The following is a 21,007-nucleotide window of genomic DNA, read 5'->3' on the forward strand; positions in this document are numbered from 1 at the left end:
TTTAATTTCAAGCTTATTACTAGCCACCCTATATGGTTAAATATTCTCTACTCTTATTCTTGTGTGCAGTGGCAGAACTCTGCTTTCTCTCCGTGAAAACACAGGAGAGAGAGAGAGGGACAACCTCTGCGTTCTTCGTGCCATCAAGCTTCCTTCCACGGGACATGTCTACTGTTAAAAATACGACAAGCAAAGTGTTCTTTAAATAGATCCTCGGTGTGTGTGTTGATTCCGTGGTGGTTTTGAAGGATTTTTAGCTGTGAAATTGAAGGCACGTAAGCCTCTTCAATTATAATGTAATCCAGAAAAAAAACTAAAATTATTAAACTCAATTATCTCACTTGTTAATAATATATATATATATATATATATATATATATATATATATTATGAAACCACTTCATAAAATTCTGTTAATAAATATATTTTTTTAAAACAAAAAGTCAAAGTTTCCAAAGCTGCGGGTTGTTAGCAATAATTACAATGTTGTCACCTAACCTAATAACTTTAGTGCATTGCCGCCATGTGATCGATAAAGGGTCTTGTGAACGCCAACTTGAAGGTAAGGAAAACTTTCCACATAAAAGTTGTCGATACGAGTTTTATTGAATTATTTTTTATTAATTATATATATATTAGCTTTCGACCTGTATGAATTTTAATTAAATTATATAATAGTTCTATTAACTAAAAAATATCGTGTGGTGTTTTGATTGTTTTTTATTTTTCATATTAGTTTTTCTTATGATATTTATGTGTTTTAAAATAAATAACTCATTTTAAAAAAAAAATATATATTTTCTTAAAAAATTATTTAATTTTAAACCATGTCTTTAACAGTAACTTTAATTTAAGTGATTTTACTGGCAATACAGCATGAAAACCCGTTACCAGACAACTTGGTTTTATTTAACCCCACAACATAGCAAGGGCCAGACAAACTCTTAATATTAAAAATTAATTTTACCAATGAAAACAAGGTTCCAAGTAAATTGCAACGCTCGTTTATAAAATCCCAATAAAAATAAATTCCGCGGATGATCTTCTAATTAAAAACATCAATATTCAAGGATATATAGTGAATATTGTTTTTCTTTTTTTTCATCTGATAATTAATGAGGCCATATTTTTTATTTATATTTTGCACGCTGATATTAATTTCTTTCCGCTTGAGTTTTGAAAACCTACTCATTATTATATCGATCCATTGAACTCAATCCTGAAATGGAAAGTGACAATGCTCGTAGCAAGTTTACTTGCCACGCAAGTTAACACCTCAAAGATTCAACACTGATCTTTGCCTTTCACCAAATATATTTTAAAAAATCATTCTTTACCTTTTTTATATGAACTGGTCATCATTTGACGTGTAGATAATAACAAGGGGGGGGGGGGGGGGGGGGAGAGAGATGACGAGGTAATGAAAGAAGTCGTCACTGCTGATGGTAACGACTTGTATGATCCATTAATTGATCATGGAGAATTAATGTCCGATATATTGTCACTTGACTAGCGTGGAATAAATTATTAACATCCAAAACATACTTTCTATATAGTTTATGATCAGCACCAGCTCTACGTTAATGGGGGGAAAACACGAATCTATAGCAAATAATCAGAAAGGCAGTTATCAATCTTTTTTTAAACTTGATGGGCAAATATTATTACGCATGGTCACGTGTGATCCTTAGCAGAAGGGCACCCATCCCTTCCGAGGGACAATGATGGCCTCGTCAACAGGCACATAACATGGATTCACAAAACTCGTGACGAAACTTGCCTTTCGATCAGGTCAAATGAAGCTGGAAGTCACTGAGAAAATCAAGGGGCTGGATCAAATAATTCTGGACACGAGTAGACTATAAACTATGATTCTGCAGCTCAATTAATATTCATCCTCTCCCTGGTGGTTGTTTTTCATGTAGGAAATAGCTAGAGCATGATTGTCCGAAACATGCTTCGCCGGTGGTATTTTGGCGGTTAAGTCGAGGCTTCGAAAGAGCTACTTTTGTCAAAACCGTGTTCCAGGGGAAGGGTTTTTTTTATTTATTAATTTGTGGATTTGCCCGGCCGAAAAAAAACAAATAACTTATAAATAATTACTTTGCTCGATTATTTATATTATTTTCCGTAAAGTTTGTAGATATACGTAAAAGCCGTAATTCATCGTCTCATACAGCACCAATTCGGCTGGCGTAGCTTTCCTTCGAGAGAGAATCCTGGGTGCTTGTCTGCTACATCAAAAAAAATCTATCCATTTACGTGGACCCCATTTCAAGCATGATATTTGACCCTCTCGTCAAAAACAATGAACTGTTTTAGAATCAAAATTTCTTGTCAGCTTTTAATGGATTAGCTTTTCAGATGTTTGTTTAAAATTTAATTTTTTTAATATTATTAGATGGTTTTGATGTTTTGATATTAATAATAAATTTTAAAAAATCAAAACTATAACAGCAGCACGCACGGTATCACCTTGGATATAAATTTAAGAAGATTCTGAGGAGAAAAAAAAAATAATTTCTTATAAACATAATGCCCGTGACTTGTGTAGACTCGATGGATGAAAAAAATCTTTAAAAGATGAAAAATATATATATATATTCTTTTTCTAAATTTGATTGTTTTGAAGGAGTGATTAGTACGAAAAGCCATGATCAAACGGCCAAAAATAAAGTGTCTTTTGTTCTAATTAGGAGGGGCATGGGGGCTTTGTCGTTTTTTAAGTTTTGACTTGCCTTTGAAATAAAGGACCAGAAATGATGATGGGGTGCCAGCTGGTGCCAAATGGCTCATGACTCTAGCTTGGGTCGCATCTGAAGGGGTAAAAAAGAGAGAAGACAAGAGCTTGGTCTTCTAGATTAGTGTACTTTCACTGGTTATCTGTGGTTGTGGTGTCTGAAGACATGAAAGATGCAGCAAATGTTACGACCAAAGGGGCATCAAATGAATGAAGATGGGAAGCCAGCCAGTTTTCCTCTGACAGTGAGTGATGAATCAGTAATTTTGATCTAGATTTTTACATGGATTGAAAATTTCTTGAAACAACATGGTCTAGCAGATATGCCTGATGTGAGGCAATTAGATTTGATTGATTACTAAATCCAAGATAATATAAACCCAAAAAAACATACTAGATTCAAACATCTAGGTTTGACAATTAACCAATATATATGGATCTCTAAAAAATGCAGTGCATCAGGATATTTGATTATGGTAATTAGCTAGATCTTAGATAAATATGAATCAGTATATTTGGTTATGGTAATTAGCTAGATCTTAGATAAATATAAATCTATTAAAATATGTGAAATCTAAAATATTTTGATTCAGAAATTATCAAGTTCTACAACCATGTTTCAAACTATAAATGATTTTTTAAATTAAAAATATTAAAAATATAATAAATTATTATCTCTCCATGTAAAATAATTATATGATTCATTCAAGTTCAAGATAACAATCTCTATATATCCTTGTATATACAAAATGTCTTTTAAAAATCCCGTCACACATCTTATTTTATTAATAATATACAAGAAATGTTTGTTTTCATTGACGAAATATACTAGATTTCAACTCATTATCAATGCCACATAAAATAAGAACTTTATAATTTTCCTCTCTCTCCAAAACAACAATGTTTATGAGATATAAATACTTCTTTAACCATTCAAGTAAAAGATTTGGAACTTTTATTGTTATTATTTTTTTAAAAAAACTTGAATATATTTTAAAGCATTAACTAACATTAAATTTAAAGATACGTATATTTATTCTTTGAATTTAAAATTATTTATTGATGTTCTTATAAACACATTGACTTTATCGCAAGATCTTTAAATTTTTCGATTAAAACTGTTTTTGCATGTACTTATATTTTCACCATTAACTTGATGATCCCTACCTTGATGTATTAATTAATTATTATCAAGCACACTAAATAACCTATCATTTATATACTAGGAATTTGAAAACAATATCATCAAGACAAGTTGAATTATTGAAATACTGGATTAAATATGATTTATCTGTGATTTAACATGGGGTTCTTCATGAATTGTATCGGTTTATATTTTAAGATGGAGGATGAGGTTTAATTTAATCAGATAAAAATAAGTACAATGTCACTGTTTATTTCCTTCATGGTCCAGCTATTTGTTTTTAATGAAATTGATTGTTGCAACGTAGAGAAGAGGAGAGATTGCTGTAGATCCAATTATTTATCTTGATTGAAGTGAATTAATATATCGAGCTGAGCTAACTTTTATATAAATATTATAAATATTAACTGGACGAGCTCTATTGCTAATTTTTATGGGTTTATATTCAAAGAGAGATACACAACATGGACTATAAATATCATAACACCCATGATATTAAGTTTAATTTTTTCACCTCTCGTCACTGTAAAATTCTAGTTACATCCCACTAATCAAATAAATAAACAATCTTTTTTTTTTGTTACAACAAAAAAATATAATAAGAAGCCATTTGATAAAAAAATTTGAAGCTGAAATATTTATAAATAAAATAAAAATAAATTTTTAATTCAAAAACTATTAAATATAAAGATAAAATAAGTATAAAGTATACAAATTGAGTTAGGTTAATCTGTTTTAAAAATTCTAACCCATCACTCAACTTGTGATATCAATATTTTACATTTTTTAATTTATTATTATTTATAATATCTGTATTATCCAGCTTCAACAGGCTACACTAGATCAAATAATACAAGCTGTTTTTTTAGCACCTCTAATATGTGTGCTTTAAGGGGTGTCTAACACCGAGTTTCAACATGAATTTTATTAAAATTTAAATTTTTTCTCGTTTTAAATTAATTAAATTATTTTAATATGATAATATCAAAAATAAATTTTAAAAAATAAAAAAATATAATTTTAATAAATTTCTAAATTAATTTATTTCCAAAAGAACTATTTATTTACAGACTTGCCGTAATACAATTACAAACCATTGTTGGTAAAGCAAACCAGATCTATTTATAGGGCCTATGAATATGATTTATTTTTTCCGCTGTGATTAGGTGAAACCCGCAAGTTTAAAACCGGGGCTAGGGCTACAGCAGAGGCACGAGAGCCTAGAGAAAATTACTGTAGCCTAGCCCAAAGCTAATGAAAAACAAAATAATTTGAGTCCAGGTCCAGGGCTTCGGGCACAAAATGACTCGAATACATCCATTAACGTAGAATAAAAAATGTCGAGGCACTTGATTGTAAAACTCACTATAATTCAGGCACCGAAGTTTTAATTTCCTAAGCTAACTGTCATCAATCTGAAATCAAGAAAACAAAAATCCCTCACAAATAAAGAACAGGAACCCTCCTTCTCAACCTCCATTTTCTGCTCCGAAGACAAAAACCCTAAACCCTAATCACCGATGGAGAATCGAGCTCTAAATCTCCTAGACGAAGCCCTGGGCCTCGACTACCAGACTGACCCATGGCCTCTTCGTGGAAAAGTGGTTTTAATCGAGGACTGCGTAGAGACCAGCGGCTGCTTCGTGCTTCATCAACTCCTAAAGCGCACTCTCTCTTCCCAATCTCCAAACAATACAGTCATCTTCGTCGCTTTCTCTCACCCCTTATCCCACTACGATCGCATTCTACGCAAACTGGTATTCCCTCCTTTTTGGAGTAAGATAATGAATTTTTAATCACAGTAATTAGCGTTATTCAAGTTAATCATAGCAGTTAATTTTGACTTGGAGGACTGCTAGGTGCAAATAATGCCGTGTTCTGGTCCAGTTCCCTGACTGTTGTGAATGGGCAGTGCGGTCTTAATCAGGGGAAACGTTTATTAATTGTAAAATGAGGGTAGTCACGTTCTAATCGATCAATTTGCATGTTTAATCTAATCTAGTGAAACTAAGTAGTGAATGACTGACATTGGCCGTGAAATGAGAAAAACTTTGGTGTTCTCACCATCGTGATTTTAATATCTGTGGGTCATACCATGTAAAATTCAAAATACTAAAATCGCAATGCAAGAAGTATGATAGAAGGGAAGTACTTGAGTTTTATTTTTTTTTAACGGTATGACATGAAGGTGTGGTGCTGTGACAGGGTTGCAATTTGGTAGCACAAAGGGAAAATGGCAGATTCTTTTTCTTTGATATGCTTAAGCTACTGTGTCCAGGTGAGAAAATCAGGTAAATTGGTTATTGACAGAACTGCTTGCTTGCGATGCTACTTTAGTTTAATTCTTGTTTTAAATTTCCTGTGGATTTTCTTTCATGTTTTATATCTTACACGAAGTTATTATCTTTGCCTTAAAGGAAGCAATTGTGGGTTTTTTGTTTGGTTAATAGTTACAGTTAGTCGGTGTTTCCATGCACCCTGTTTACTAGAGCGACATTTGCCATGCTGTGATGCTTTCCTAAAAGCTACTGTTAATTTGATGAAGAAGTTCAAAGTTTTGATCGCTTTGACTCATTTCTTTCATTTTGCTTATAGTGTTATTAATTATCTCAGAGAAGTTGTTGTGAACCATATGATAAGATACAAGTTATTAATTTTAACATGTTTTTAGTGAAAATGATTTCATGCCAGTATGCTGTTTTCTGATCCTTGACTAGATGAGAAGGAAGGGAAAACTGGCAAAGGTGGATTTACTGCATTATACTGGAAAATACAGAATACAATATGTGCCTTGCCTGAAAACAACAAGAACCATGCTACCATAATGATAGATGACATGTCTCTTATGGAGGTGGCTGCCCATGGCTCTTCAGATCATGTCTTAGACTTCATGCATTATTGTCACACCTTAACGTCAGAACTTGTAAGAAAGTTTTGTGATTGTTTACTCCATTTATCTACCTCGTATAATATTTCTCTGTGTGTAATTACTTTGCTTTTTGGCTGAATTATGTGGCATCTTATTTTGTTCTTGTTATAGGGTTGCTCCTTAATAACACTTAATCATGAGGATATATATACAAGCATGGAGAGGCCTACATTTATGTTGCAGACTAAATACCTTGTGGATGTTTTGATAAAGGCAGAACCTTTAGCGACTGGGTTGGCAGCTGATGTACATGGGCAGGTAATACATGTCACTATATTTGTATGAGCATATGCTGTTTAAGTTTTGCTGTGTCTTTGACTTTATGCATTCAGGAAGAGGATATGTTAGATATGGAAAGCATCATCTCAAACTGACAAGTTCCCTTTTGCATTGACATAATGGTTTTGAGAATGCAAGCTAATAACTCGGATTTGATATTGTAACTAGATGTTCTCGTTTCGTCAAATTTTCTCATAAATTTATTTGCTGCAGTTGACAGTTTTGAACAGGGATTTTTGCAATGTGAAGGGGGGGAGCTCAAAGAACAAGATAAGCAATTTCCACTTCAAGGTCAAGGAAAATAGCGTTGAATACTTCTATCCTGGCACTCGAACTTGAGGAGCTAAACTATTTGTGTTTTGACGGACACCTCCCTATTGGGAAGGGAGCAAAGCTTTCTGGTTATCAGAACTGTGAAAGGAGGCTGCATTTTTTTTCATCGGGGGAGGCATGTGCCCAGTGATGACAATTACAAGAAAAATGCGGTCTTCCAGAAAAGGGCAAAAAATTTTCCCTTTTTCTGATTGGAATTGTCAGATTTATCTGTAGTGTTATTTTTCAACCAACTTTTTTCGTTTTGTTTGATCAGCATTTCGAAACCAACTTAACAAATAGAATTTGTAATACTAATGAAGTACAACTCATTTTCTCGTAGCCATGGTAATGCCTGTTTTTTTTAAAAAGTATTTTTTATATAAAAATATATTAAAATAATATATTTTTATTTTTTAAATAATCCAAAAACACACTAAAAAATTTAAAACAAAAAAAAAAATAAATTTTTTGAATGCTGCGTAGGTTCTTAACTGAATGTTGTTGGGCTTGTAGTATCTACGGACCTGTATTAGTGAATGCAATTTTGGAAAGCTGTTCAGTGCGTTCAAGATTCTTTGGTTTTTCATCTTCTTCATCTCATTCATAACCAACGATGAGTGCACATCATTCTAATGATGAGTGCATGTTATATTTGTTTTTATATTTTAAAAATATTTTTTAAAAAAGTAATTTTTTTTATTTTTTATTTTGTTTCAAATTAATATGTTTTTGGTGTTTTTAAATCATTTTAGTACGCTAATATCAAAAATAATTTTTTTTTTAAAAAAATATATTATTTTAATATATTTATAAGTAAAAAATATTTTAAAAAACAATTACCGAGACTCTAATACTGCTCTGTACTCCTACATGCATGCTTGCTGCAAAAAATAAAAACAAATGTGTATAAAATCCCAGTAGGAAGTTAAGTAGCATGGGCTCACAAGAACAAGCAGGGGAGAGAACGGGTACACAAATTGGTTGCAGCAGAGTGCAAGGGCCTTAAGAGATTCCTGCAGATGTCACGCTCGGGCTTGCAACTCACGCTGAAAGCTATTGCTGTTATGATGCCATCATTTGGTCTCCAGCAATAACGATATAGCTCAACGATGGTAGATGGCAGAGAAAGGATCTTCACATAAAGAGAGGCCAAACTTCTTACTTCTTTTGAATTTCTGTTTTCTTTTTTCATTCGGAGGTTCAACTATTAACCTGGAGATTGTCTAGGCTTGGCAACTATGCCTTGCATGCATAATGAATTCATGATTTTGTATACTCTGTAGCCCTAAACGGCAAATGTTATTCTACGGAGAGATTTTGCGACATCATAAAAAAATCATCAATTGCAAACGGGCCTATCCTCCACCTTGCTAGGTAGACGTTGGTTCAGTTTCAGAAGTCACCAGATAATTGGGTTGCGGGCCTGTTCAAGCATTCATGGTCCACCGACCACGAGGCCCGAGTAATCTCGTTGGGTTCCTCGATTGAACTCGCAGTTGGAGTCCCACCTCATGTTCAGGATAACATACACAGTACCGATAACAAAGACACGATTATTGTTCCATAGAAAGCAAGCAATTTCTTCTTGGTTTCTGTCTGCCTCTTCACCTGGATAACACTGGGTACCGAAGTTTAGCGACACTAGTGAGATTTCGGAGCATGGCATGCTGGAAGCACCGTTGCAAGGAAAGAAAATTAGCAACTTTTTCACAGCTAGAATTAGAAAAATATGACGATCACCTAACCAGCAAGCAAAACTTTGGACCAAAGAAATTGATAAAAACATGATAGTTGCTTGCTAATAATTTTTTTGCAATATTTCCCACATCAAGAAATGCGTTGTGTTTGCATTGAGGATATCCAATGCTAATAATGTTTCAAAGAATAAGACCGGACTATAGCTACCCTCCTCCCTACCTGTGTGTGAGGATTCTCAGCTACATTCAAAACCAGTTGACAGAAGAAACGAATTGTGAACAGAAACATCATGATCAGAACAGAATCCGTTGCAAGGAGAGCAAAAGAAATGGGAACCTTTCAAGTTTCAAGCAGTACCCATGGGACCGGGTTGGCAGTCCTTGGTAAACCACAACACAACAAGTCGATGAGCCCATTTACTGGAGAAGGCTACCTTGTGAAGGGTTACCTTCTGTGTAGTAGTAGCGATAGTCCATAACAGTAACACCTAAATGAGTCCACAATCATAGAACAGTACAAGATTTCTGAACAAACTCTTACACACAATTAATTTGTCCTTGATACTGGGAATGGTCAGATTAGCTACGTGCATCCTCATCTTTATGTTCAGGTCCCACTTGTCGCACAAATTGTCCTCGAATCCGGGGTCTTTGTTCTGCCAGCTTCTTCCTACTCTGGTATCGAACCTAGAAAAGATTATGGAATGTAAGAGAGAAACTTTAAATACAGTTTAGAAACAACCATCATGATAGATCCTTTATTCTGAATTTCACAAATTCACTTAGATGACTGTTGGGATAACTAATGTTTTCACCGGTGAATACTGCTAAAGAAAATTCATGGTGCTTGATATGTCCATGGTGATTGATCTTAGAGTTGGGTGTTTATCCATGCACGCGTAAGTGCATAACTGAGAGATCTTTTTGTATGTCACAAAGCTCAAGTACCGTCTTTTACTAAATATTATCTATATGCTAGGACTGTTTCACTAAAGGTACATTTAAGGAAAATAATTGAACTCTAAGCTTGTATCTAATGACGCAGCAATTTCAGTTACCTTCTTCTCAAAGCATCTCTCTTTCCTCTTCTGGCGGAATTTGCTCAATGCAGCCTCTCTCAGTGCAAAGCGATTTCGACCAACTCCACTCCTGCTCCCACTTTCGTCACCAGGTCCAGGAGTTCCACCTTTCTCAACAGCTCCACTCAAAGCGATGCTGCTTCCATTCTGGCAATTGCTCCCATGGTCACTTCCATTCAAACTGTAATTACCACCATTTCCTTGCGTGGGTGTGCTCAACATGTTAGATGACCCACATTGGGGAGCTGCAGCTGTCATATTCAAAGACAGGTCATCATGGTTGGTGAGCTGCTGCTGCTGGGGCATGTTATGCACACAATGATTATGGTGCTGCACTTGACCTTGCTGGTTCACACCTCTTGATTTAACCAGAGTTGTGTTAGCAATAGGAGCATCACCCTTACCCTGTATAACAGGCTGAGGAAGAGCTGTATGGTCATTCTGCACTGGCTGGAAGGCAGAAGGATAGTGACATTTAACTGTAGATTTGAGAGTTGGCTTGTCACTGATTACAGAAGGTTTGGCGAAAGTAATATTATTTGTAGAGCCCATGTCATTGTTGTGACTACTTCCATTGGAACGCTGATTAGGAGGTGTGCTATTTGAGTTAGATTGAAGATTTTGCATTGATTCTGTTTTTGCTGCCTCTGAACTATTGTCAAGTGGAGAACAGCTGCCTACATTCCCTGTTGGAGCCTGATCAGTAGTTGAAGCAGAATTATACCTGCATGGTAATGAAGATTCAGCTTTCAAATGTATCTTCATTGGAGAACAAAAGGATGGATATAGTCAGAATCTGAACTTCTCCTACCTTGAGAATGCTGAAAGGTCTGAATGCCTCAACACATTTCGGTCATGGGAACTGGCCCCGGCGTCTCCAATATCTCTCAGCCTTTTCAAACTCAGCTCAAAAGAAGGCACCTCCTTGGTCTCATAGGTGACCTCATTTTTTTGGTTAGAGGAGACACCGTTTGGGATGTCTAAGACTAAACTATCCATCCGAGGATTAGCACTGTTTGTGATGCCACCCTTAAGATCATTGCCTTGGTTTCTTAATTCTGTATTGCGTTTCTCACTGTTGAGCTCCTGTTGTCTTTTCTCTAAATGCCCACCATCGTGCTTTGATTTTATTTCAGGAAATTTCTCTCCATCATTATCTGCCATGTTGGTTGGTACCTTTTTTATCAGATCTTTAAGCTGCAAATTTGGAATTCTAGGTACTCCTATCTCCAAGTCCTTGCCCATAACAATATTATCTACAAATTCAACCAAAATTCAAGAAAAGGAGGGAGATAAGGGGACATCAGAGAGTGAAAATCCAAAAAAAATCACTGCATACAGAGCCATGCCTACCAAGTTCATCATCCTGCTCTCCGCACTTCTTCATTGTAGCCAGGGGCACCCAGCTGTTGTCACATGCCTCAGGCCTTGAGTGAATAACCTGGGCGCATGTACTATCAGGCGGATCAGATAAATGGTCCTGGTCCCAAGGTGACATTGGTTTGGGACTGTCAACTTCGACAGCCATCTTTGTCCAGGAACTCTGCAAAGACAGAACACAAGCGTTCATACAGATATTTGAATAACACTTCGTTACACGATGCGTGTTAGAAATCTGCCACGCAATACCATTCATGTGTTAAGAACCTTTCTTTGTCAAAAGTATCTTTGCATGCATTGTCTATAGACACATAAAACATATACTTGTGCACGCACATGCACATTAACAAACCCAATGTCAAACACAGGAAAGATACAGAATCATGCAGTCTTATCCGAAGTTGTGCTCGCTATATGGAAGCTTTAGCTGTTCTGCTTTATCTATGGTTGTTTTTTAAACCATTATTCTAGGGTTCATGCAATCATATCACACCATCCTATGTTTTCTCACCAACTTAACCCTTGCACATTGGTTTATGGGTTATCCTTTTCTGAACAAAATACATATCACTCGCTAAGTTACCATCATTGCTTTGATATGGCATATGAGCAAAAAATGTCTGCAACATTTGTTCTCTACTTTTAGCCTGTCATGTATTATGCTTTATTAGAGATACGTCCTTTTTAGCATAGTTATCTATCTACATCTACTCAAGAGTAAGCATATTTGCACAATAAAGTTTCTAATCAGTAGAAAGACATGCGGTTAACTTAATGACAAAAAGCTACTGGTGTTTTTTTTCAGAGAAGCAATGAATTTTCTACCATCTATGCCATTATCTATGCATCTCATTTGTATGTGGAATACATAGATTCAAGCAAATGTGTGTGCATGGACAATCGCATGTCTAATTGTAGACTAAAAGGAACCAACATTGTGTTGTTTTAGTGATACAACAAATATAAGTCAACTGAGCTACCATTCAAGTCTTAATAATAAAAAAGGAATCTTGCTGTGCAACACTAAAATACTGACATGAAAACAACACACTTAGAAAAAGATCATTCGCCCAGCTTGTACATGTATACATTGCACATCAATTCTAGGGTCACTGAAGCTTGATTTTGGAAATCCTGAAAATGCAAAATTTCCTTAGTAAAAGACAGGAGGCAAAATTTTCACTTGAATATTCTATCTCCAGCTTGACCACAGATAACAGCACTGAATATGGCTAGGTACAACATTCCAATAATTAATCACTGACGGGTGTGTTGCAGAGCCGTATCTATAACAGTTTCTAATTATTAAGTCCCAGATTTCAATGGCACAAAAAAATTGTAGTCCTCAAAGTACAAGGAATACCATTACCCACTACTCTATTACTATCTATATTCTTTTCATTATTCCCTACATAAATATCAAAGTATAAGCTTGACTATAAAAAAAAAACAAAAAAAAATTACCTGGGTACCACTTCCATTGTCACTTCCATCCCTTCCATTCAAACCAACGCTTCCAATGCCATCATCATCATTGCTGCCGGTATCGTTATCTGACTCATCAGCACCATTTGACTTTGTGGATTTTTGAGTCCGCACAGCACTTTCACTCCCACTACCACTAGCCTGGTGAAACGATGAATAGTAAATGCAAAACAGAATTTCAGAGCTTTGCATTTTTTTGTGATCCTATATCGCTGAAGTGGTAAATATTGTGAACATAAAAAAATGGCCAACAAAACTCCCACAACGTAAATGGTTCAAATTTGTATCCATAATGGTGTTCTAAGCAAAATTGACAACTTCCTTTTAAGTTGGAATTTCTCAAAAATTGACATGTAAAATGCATATATATAGGGGAGACTTGAAGTTAAGAGTCCAAATATCGACCCATATTATTTGTTTGATGCACAAATTGACGAAAGTATAGCAACTCACACTATGGCACTTCCTCCAAACATGTTGCCAGAGGATTTTAAGCTCATTTTTTCGAATAGGCTTCACCAAAAAGTCAACTGCACCCTTTGACAAACACTTAAAGACTACATTCATGGAATCATGAGACGACATCACTGCACAAAAGAGTCAACAGGTGTGGCAGTTAAAAGTGTCAATTTCTTAAGATGAAAGTCATAAAAGGGTGTCCGCTCCAAACAAAAAGAAGAACAAAATAGTAAAGTATACTCACTAATAACAGGAATATTCCGGCAAGTTTTGTGGCTCATAATCTTGCTTAAAAGGCCAATGCCTGATAAACAAGGCATGGCCACCTCAGTTAAAACAAGATCAATGTGATTTGTCAGATCTTGTAAAACCTTCCAAGCTTGTAGACCATTTGATACAGCAGTAACTAAAACAAAAAATAAGGGGGGGAGGTGTAATTGTTAGCTTATAAAGGAGGAACGGAAACAAATAGGAGAAAGTTCCATGCATTTGCTGGGATACTTAAAAGAGTAATTTACATTATCTGTTTACTTAAGAAAGTAAAACTTTTATCCATTACCAATCATTGTTTAAATATTACATCCAAGAGACTTATTTAAAAAGTTACATTAAGTAAATGGAGAAACACGCAAAAAAAAAAAAGATGTCAACCATTACATAATTATATTTTATCAAATGTGATAACTTTACTGTACTTAAATATATAGAAAATATTACAAAGAATAAAAAACCCAACTCACCTCCGACTCTTGAACCCAAACCGAGTACTTAAATATATATAAAAAATATATTTTATCATAATTGTATAAAAAGCTTTACTGTACTGAAATATATAAAAAACCCAAACCATTACATAATTATATCTTATCAAATGTGATAATGTACTTAAATATATAAAAAATATTACAAAGAATAAAAAACCCAACTCACCTTGGACTCTTGAACCCAAATCGAGTTTATAAATAATCCTACTATTTCCATTCCAAATCCTGAGGCGAAATTAAGTTTTTGGTAATGGTATAAGAAACTTTTTGATGGAATACAAGGAACAAGGGAAAAGTGTAAGAAAAATTAACCCGACTTAATTTTTAGATCTTTAGAAGAAGCCAATGAGCCTTGTGGTTCAAAGGTGGCATGTTCTCCTCCCCAAACAAGCTTAGGTAAGCCAAATGATAAAATGATCATGAGGCAAAGGCCTCCGGAATTTCGGATCAGGGGTGCTGATTGGATAATACATGATCTTTGGGGGTGCCAAACATTCCATAAAATAAACTGTAAATTGAAGGATATGATTAAAAAGTTTAGAAGTTTCGTGATCAAAATGTAAAATTTGCAAAGTTTGAGGTTGCCATGCCCCCCATCGTTCAACATAGCCCTGCCCTGCCTCTATCAAAACTCTTTGGAACTCTCATCTCTTATCAGAAGCTTGATAAGCATGATTGATGAGCACAAAAGTTTCCTTATTCGAAGATCCTTAAGGTAACGTGTTTATTAGAAGACACAAATCTTGTTCTTCTCAAGAAGAGCAAGGCTTGAGTATCATCCTAGAGGAATAACTATATTCTTTGACTGTTCTGAAACAAACACATACAAGATGGATGAGGAAGGCATCTTTATTTCCCAAAACGAGTTTGTGTTTGATCTTTTTAGGAGAATGAGAAGCTAGGAAACGAGGCTTCTAATACTGCCAGTGGACCTGACAACAAGCTTCACATAAACAATGAGGATAATCTGTCCAATTTTCATAGCAAGCCAATTCATGCATTGCTGATCTGCCCCGAAGATGCAGGAGGAGGAGGGATTGGAGAAGGAAAGAGAACAGGATGAGAGTGGAGGAGAAACCAAGGGAAGAGAAATATAACAGTCAAGATAAGGAGTAACTAAATCTCAAGTCCAATTGTTAATCGTACAAACATGCAACTTCAGGAAAAATAAATTATGGATGCTCTTATACAAGCATCAAACCCCATACAGAACAGGAATAGGAACTTTTACTCTTCTTTCTATAACTCTGAGGGCAGACTAGCCTTTATTTGAAATGGAATAGGGAGAAAGTCAGCACCACAAGAATTGAGATCCTAAATAAAACCATTTAAATGGGGAAAAATAAAAGTCCTAGTTAATAAAACCCCTAATGGAAAATCAAATATTATATAAATGAACAATATGAAATAGTTTAATAATGCTCATATATTTAATAATCCAGAGTAAGAGCTAGATAAACAATTTCTTCACATTTTCCATCACTTGAATTTTTATGTCTTGATTTAAGAGAAAGAGTATCTTCAGTTTCTTGAGCATCTCAGGACATTACTCATCAGACTTCCTTTTGCAATACATGTCAACAGAATGGGGTAGCTAAAAGAGAGAGATGCTCGACTGAAGTTGCCGAAGCATGCTATGATAAGTTATCACCCATGTATCTCTTTTTATATGAAGTTTAGGTCCTGATTCTCTGAGCAAAATAATAGAGCAGGCCATGACAATACTTTGGTCACGCATCATTTTCTTTGCATGATATGAAATGTCTTCTACAGATCACATATCAGATTAGCTCTTAAGCAAAAATAAGTTAGCAGCATAAAAATACTTACCTTCATAGCCACAATTTCTAAGCAACGCACTGACAACATGGCGAGTTGAATCATCATTTTCCACAAGCAGAACCTTAAGAGACCGAAGAGGCAGGAACCTCTCCCAAATAACCAAAGGCCCTTGAGACTGTTGCTGATGACTCTGAATTACAGCCTGGGCATCGTTCTGGACCTGAAGCAGTTCCATGCCTTTATCATTCATATCTTTTCCATCCTCATTAATCTGGGACTCATCTTCCTCTGATAGCTCCTGGCCCTCGCCCATGATCCCATCCCTTATTTCCTTCTGCTCATCTTCTACAATATGATTTTGTTCTGCGACCCGTTGGTCAATGGAAGCATTTTTATTCATTTGAACTATCAATATCAATCAGATTCAAAACGGCACAAATAAGGAACACATCGGACTGAGTAGGTGAGAAAACATTCTTTATTCTGCAAGAGAGATTGCACATTTCATTGTCTCAAAGCTAGTGATCACATCAAACACAATAGCTCAACAAGTCCTGCACAAGTTATGCAAGTCACACATCAGATGCTATACACAAAACCATCACCCCAGAACTACATTGTGATAACCTGTGAATGCTCAAACATTTTGATAGCGCAGCAATATCTTACACATCTATAGCCGAGAAAATATAGAAAAAAGAAAAGGTCAATATGTTTTTATATCATTAATGTTCAATAATTTGGGTCATAAAAACATTAAATGAAACATACAGTTCCTAGGTATTTAGCTCGGCAAAATTAGAACATTTTATTTTTCTTCAGACACAGAACACATCAAAGATAAGATTCAAAACTCATTCTTGAAAAAAAAAAAGTCATAATTTTGGTCTTCAATTTCAAGGCAAGCAGACAAGCCTGCAAAATGGAACCAATATCGATGTCTTGTCTCCCATCCCTCGCTCGAAATAAGAATTCAGACTATAAAAAGCAATAAAAAAGAATCCAAAAAATGGACATCAAACACAGTTTCCTTCATACAGCAATAAAATAAAACTAGATCTTGAAATTTTTATCCGCTAAATCGAATAAAATCAAAAAAACAAATTCATACATGTAATAATCAACCGAACTCTGATGAACCAAGGAGACTTTACTTCTATGAATTTGAACCATATGAAAAGATTGCAAGCTAAACTTTATTTTCCCTTTCTGTCCAAAATTCTTGAGTCTCTGTGTTTCCAAGCTTCTTTTGTTCCTTTATGTCAATTTTCTCAAAAACCAAACAGATTATAGTAACAGAGATCAAAATCTCTCAAATTCCGACCAGGTAAAAAAAAAAGCTTCAAAACAGCTAAGAATGCAAGAATTCATTTTTAAAAAAAGTACCCCTTCATTTCTTCGAAACAAACCTCAAGAATTCGAAACAAGTTTATTTTCCTCAGTTTTCTCAGTAACCAAACAGACAATAAATTATAAAGTTAACAGAGTATTACAGTTTCAAAATTTTCAACAAAAAAAATAAAGAACAAAAACTGAAAAATAAAATAATTAAACCCCGTATCTTCTCGAGAAAAAAATACCTTTTGTTTCATTTTCCAGGAAAAAATTGAGCTAGTAGCTCTGCAGCGTGTCAAACAGGAAAAAAAAAGATGATGACTTCACCTTTTAAACTTCATCCTCTCCCTCGATCCAGTTATCATCCTTCAAAAATTAATGTACTTGAAACAAAGATTAGAGACTGATAAATCAAAAACATTAACTTTTAGGGTTTCGTTCACAAAATCTGCAAAGAAGAAGAAACGACTCGACTGGTTGAGAGTAGCTAAATAAAATACTGATATTGCAGGAACGAAAAGAAAAGAAAAGAAAGGAAAAGATAACCGAGAAGATATTACTATACTCCCCGTTTTCTCCTCTTGATGACGTGGACAAAATGAAGGCTCCCAGCCCTGCCATGTCAGATACCACGGGAGAACATGATATATGAGCTGGCAAGGGATCAAAAGCTGTGCTGCGAATAAACTGTCACGAATCTCACGATACGGTGGACCAGAGGTGATCCTCGTGTGTGTTCATTAGAATGGCTGTTTCCAAGTGAGTTGATTGCAGAAATGTGTGGTGATAACTTCATTTAAGTTGGATTTTAAGATGAATATTGATTCAGTGACTAGTTAATTTTGTTATGTTTTTGATAATTTAATTAATTTGATAAACTTGATTTAAATTTGATCAAATAAATATTATATATATATAAAAAATTGAATTGAATTAATTTAAAAATTTATATTGCTTTTTTAATAAGTTTTCGAATTATGTTGTTTTTTAACTTTCTTTTTGTCTTTTAACCAAAAAAAACGTGACCATGCCTTAAAAAATGGATATCCAGACACGCTAGTCACATATTAAAAAATAATATTTGATAACACTTAGAGCTCGTGGCTTAGTAGAGAAAAAACCTGTTTCTTTTCTCTACATTTAGGTTAGATTTTTTATGAGAATATTTGTTATTTCTGCGGTGCTTTACATGTTCATTAAATTTGTAAGATGTTCAATAAAACTAGAAATTAGTCGTAGTGTGTATAAGCTGATCCGGACACCTGAGTTATAAAAAAATAATAATAATATTACATATTTTATAACTATAAATAAAATAAATGGGTGAATGATACTTGAACCGTAAAAAAAATTAAGATAGTTTAAGAAATATAAATGATCGTGGAACTCACATTCAAAATCTCATCTCGAATGTGTTTTTTTTTTTTTTTTTACCATCCCTTCAAATTTACTTTAGAGTGACTGTTAGGGAAAAAAAAACTCTGGAGTGACTTGACCGAGAATATGGATCGATTTCCTTTGCCGTATAAAAATCAAAATAGAAAAATAGAATGCCCGCGTTAGGAGGAATTTATTTGCTGACGTGGAGCGTTAATTGTGAATGATGAGATGATCTCGTGGATCATATGATGAAACGTGGCGCGGACTGCAGCGAGTTAAAGATGCTCTTGCATATGGGAGTACGATTGTGATCTGTAAAGACGGAATAATCTTAGTGGCTGCTGATTTTTTCGAGGAAGGAGACACGGAGCTGACACGCGAGCAAGAAAATATCTTTGATGACGTCGTACAATAAAGGGCCGGGTTATCGGGTTCGGTCCAAAGAGAATGTTTAGGAAACATGGAACTGGGCCACTAGCTAGCGCACCCGACCTCCGCGGTGAAAGGATTCTGAAATTTTTTTTAATGCAAGAGAAGAGGAGAAGGTTTCGATGTTATAAATACGTTTTTCACTGTCATAATTCTTTTAATCAGTAAATGGAAAGATAATGTTTGTTTTTAATAAAATAAAAAATAAAAAAATTAATTAAAAAAAATTAATGTTAATTAAAAACTTTTAATCAAATATAATGAGAAACATATGAATTAATAGATAAATAAATAAGTTATTAATTTTAATCAAAAACTAAATCAAGTAATCTTTCATGCAAGAATGAAAAATAAATGTAAATAAAAATATTTAACTTAGTATATCTTTTTATTTTATATATCTTTTCATTTATCTTAAAGATTAATTTTGGTTGCTAACGTATAGATAATTTTTGCTGATGTATCATGTAAATATAATTTATCTATTTAAAATTTTTTTAAAAAAATTAAAATAAATTATATTAATACAATTGGAGTATTGTAACTGACCTGTCTTGGGATTAGCTCAGCTCAACCCATGACAGGATCTAGTTATAATGATATTATTCATCTAAAGTAAACTATATAGTAGCCTATTTTATAAATAAAAAGGTCATGGCTAGATTCTTGCTTCTTCTTTTTTGTTTTTTTTATTTTACTTTGAAATTGAAGTATTATTTGGTTATTGGAACAAAAAAGATAAAAATAATTGGGATAGAGATAATAAATCATTTTATCATTCAGGTTTTAAAATAATAAAAATTTATTTTGAAATTATATTAAATATAGTTTTATTTTTATATCTCTATTTTTTTCTTTTCAATTAAATTCATCTTATCTCATAAGCTCTAAAATATTAACCAAACATAATTTAAAAATAATATCATGTTTTTTTTTTTAAAAAAAAATTACCGAGTAAACAAGTAATTTTACTATTTAACGGTTAATTATTAACGATATCAACAGGGAATTTATTAAATAAAAACTTTGTTGTGGAGTGAAAAAGGTATGGCTATTTGAAGGTTATGTGATCCATGCAAATATCGTAGGCAAACATGTATCATAATTCATAATAACCTTACCTTCCTGCAATCCTCGGCCGTCAAAAACTCCAGACGAGGAGGGGCGCCTTCCTTGTAGCTGGATGAACCTATCTGCTTCAAAGCACAGTCAGTCACAGTCAAAACCAATTGACAGAAAGTAGAGAATCAGAACGGCAGCATTATGAATCCACGCAAGGAGATCACAAGAAATAACAAAATTTCAGTCTTCAACCAGCCACAGTGGGACTGGTTCAAGTCCGGTAAAAGTCAATCATAATAAGTTGTTTATTTCTGTGTTTTAAAAATATTTTTAAAAAAAATTAATATTTTTATTTAAATTTTAATTAATATTTTTTAGATCATTTTAATATGCTAATATCAACAATAATTTTTTAAAAAATAAACAAATATTATTTTGATATATTTTTAAGTAAAAAATGCTTTGAAAAACAATTGCTACTATATTTTCAAATACCTCATTATTAAAAATAGAAGCGAGGAAAAAAATCAAAAAATCAATTAAACCGATAAAATCAGAAAAAAAATAACTGAAAAAACCAAACCATGAAAAAAACCGAATAGAATTTTTTAAAAAATGACCGGTTTGGTTTTGGTTTTATAAGCTTGAAACCGAAAAAACCGAGCCTAATCAGGAAAAAAACAAGTCAAACTGAAAAAACCGAGTCAAACTAAAATCAAACCGAAAAAGCTGGTTTTTGTTATAAGAT

The 21,007-nt window shown here is 33.9% G+C and overlaps 2 protein-coding genes across 3 annotated transcripts; one reads left to right on the top strand and one right to left on the bottom strand.

The window, feature by feature from the left end:
* Positions 1-5,306: 5,306 nt before the first annotated feature.
* Positions 5,307-7,746, top strand: LOC133704796 (elongator complex protein 6). The gene is made up of 5 exons (XM_062129790.1): positions 5,307-5,641; positions 6,090-6,162; positions 6,602-6,807; positions 6,925-7,071; positions 7,306-7,746. Exons 1-5 carry the CDS (start codon positions 5,405-5,407, stop codon positions 7,429-7,431), a joined length of 789 nt encoding a protein of 262 aa, XP_061985774.1. The 5' UTR covers positions 5,307-5,404; the 3' UTR covers positions 7,432-7,746.
* A 1,649-nt stretch (positions 7,747-9,395) lies between these two features.
* Positions 9,396-17,915, bottom strand: LOC133704946 (two-component response regulator-like PRR73). 2 transcript variants are annotated; one of them, XM_062130015.1, is made up of 9 exons: positions 17,716-17,915; positions 16,102-16,607; positions 13,752-13,913; positions 13,502-13,635; positions 13,028-13,189; positions 11,537-11,726; positions 10,995-11,439; positions 10,163-10,907; positions 9,396-9,791 (listed from the first exon to the last, which is right to left on the bottom strand). In XM_062130015.1, the coding sequence occupies exons 2-9, from the start codon at positions 16,451-16,453 to the stop codon at positions 9,684-9,686; spliced, it is 2,298 nt and encodes a 765-aa protein (XP_061985999.1). In that variant the 5' UTR covers positions 16,454-16,607; positions 17,716-17,915; the 3' UTR covers positions 9,396-9,683. The 2 variants fall into 2 exon arrangements, with proteins under 2 accessions (XP_061985999.1, XP_061985998.1); XM_062130014.1 differs by having other exon boundaries at positions 17,634-17,915.
* Between the last annotated feature and the right edge of the window lie 3,092 nt (positions 17,916-21,007).

Source organism: Populus nigra, chromosome 10 (assembly GCF_951802175.1).
Source record: "Populus nigra chromosome 10, ddPopNigr1.1, whole genome shotgun sequence".
Classification (NCBI taxonomy): Eukaryota; Viridiplantae; Streptophyta; class Magnoliopsida; order Malpighiales; family Salicaceae; genus Populus; species Populus nigra.

What these genes read in the sequence shown, in the direction of transcription:
- LOC133704796 (XM_062129790.1), top strand. Translation starts at nt 5,405, where the DNA reads ATGGAGAATCGAGCTCTAAATCTCCTAGACGAAGCCCTGGGCCTCGAC. An exon ending in ATCGCATTCTACGCAAACTG is followed by an intron (nt 5,642 to 6,089) that starts GTATTCCCTCCT and finishes GTGCTGTGACAG; the next exon opens with GGTTGCAATTTGGTAGCACA. An exon ending in ACACCTTAACGTCAGAACTT is followed by an intron (nt 6,808 to 6,924) that starts GTAAGAAAGTTT and finishes TTCTTGTTATAG; the next exon opens with GGTTGCTCCTTAATAACACT.
- LOC133704946 (XM_062130015.1), bottom strand. Translation starts at nt 16,453, where the DNA reads ATGAATAAAAATGCTTCCATTGACCAACGGGTCGCAGAACAAAATCAT. An exon ending in TAGAAATTGTGGCTATGAAG is followed by an intron (nt 13,914 to 16,101) that starts GTAAGTATTTTT and finishes TTTTTGTTTTAG; the next exon opens with TTACTGCTGTATCAAATGGT. An exon ending in CCGGAATATTCCTGTTATTA is followed by an intron (nt 13,636 to 13,751) that starts GTGAGTATACTT and finishes TCTTTTGTGCAG; the next exon opens with TGATGTCGTCTCATGATTCC.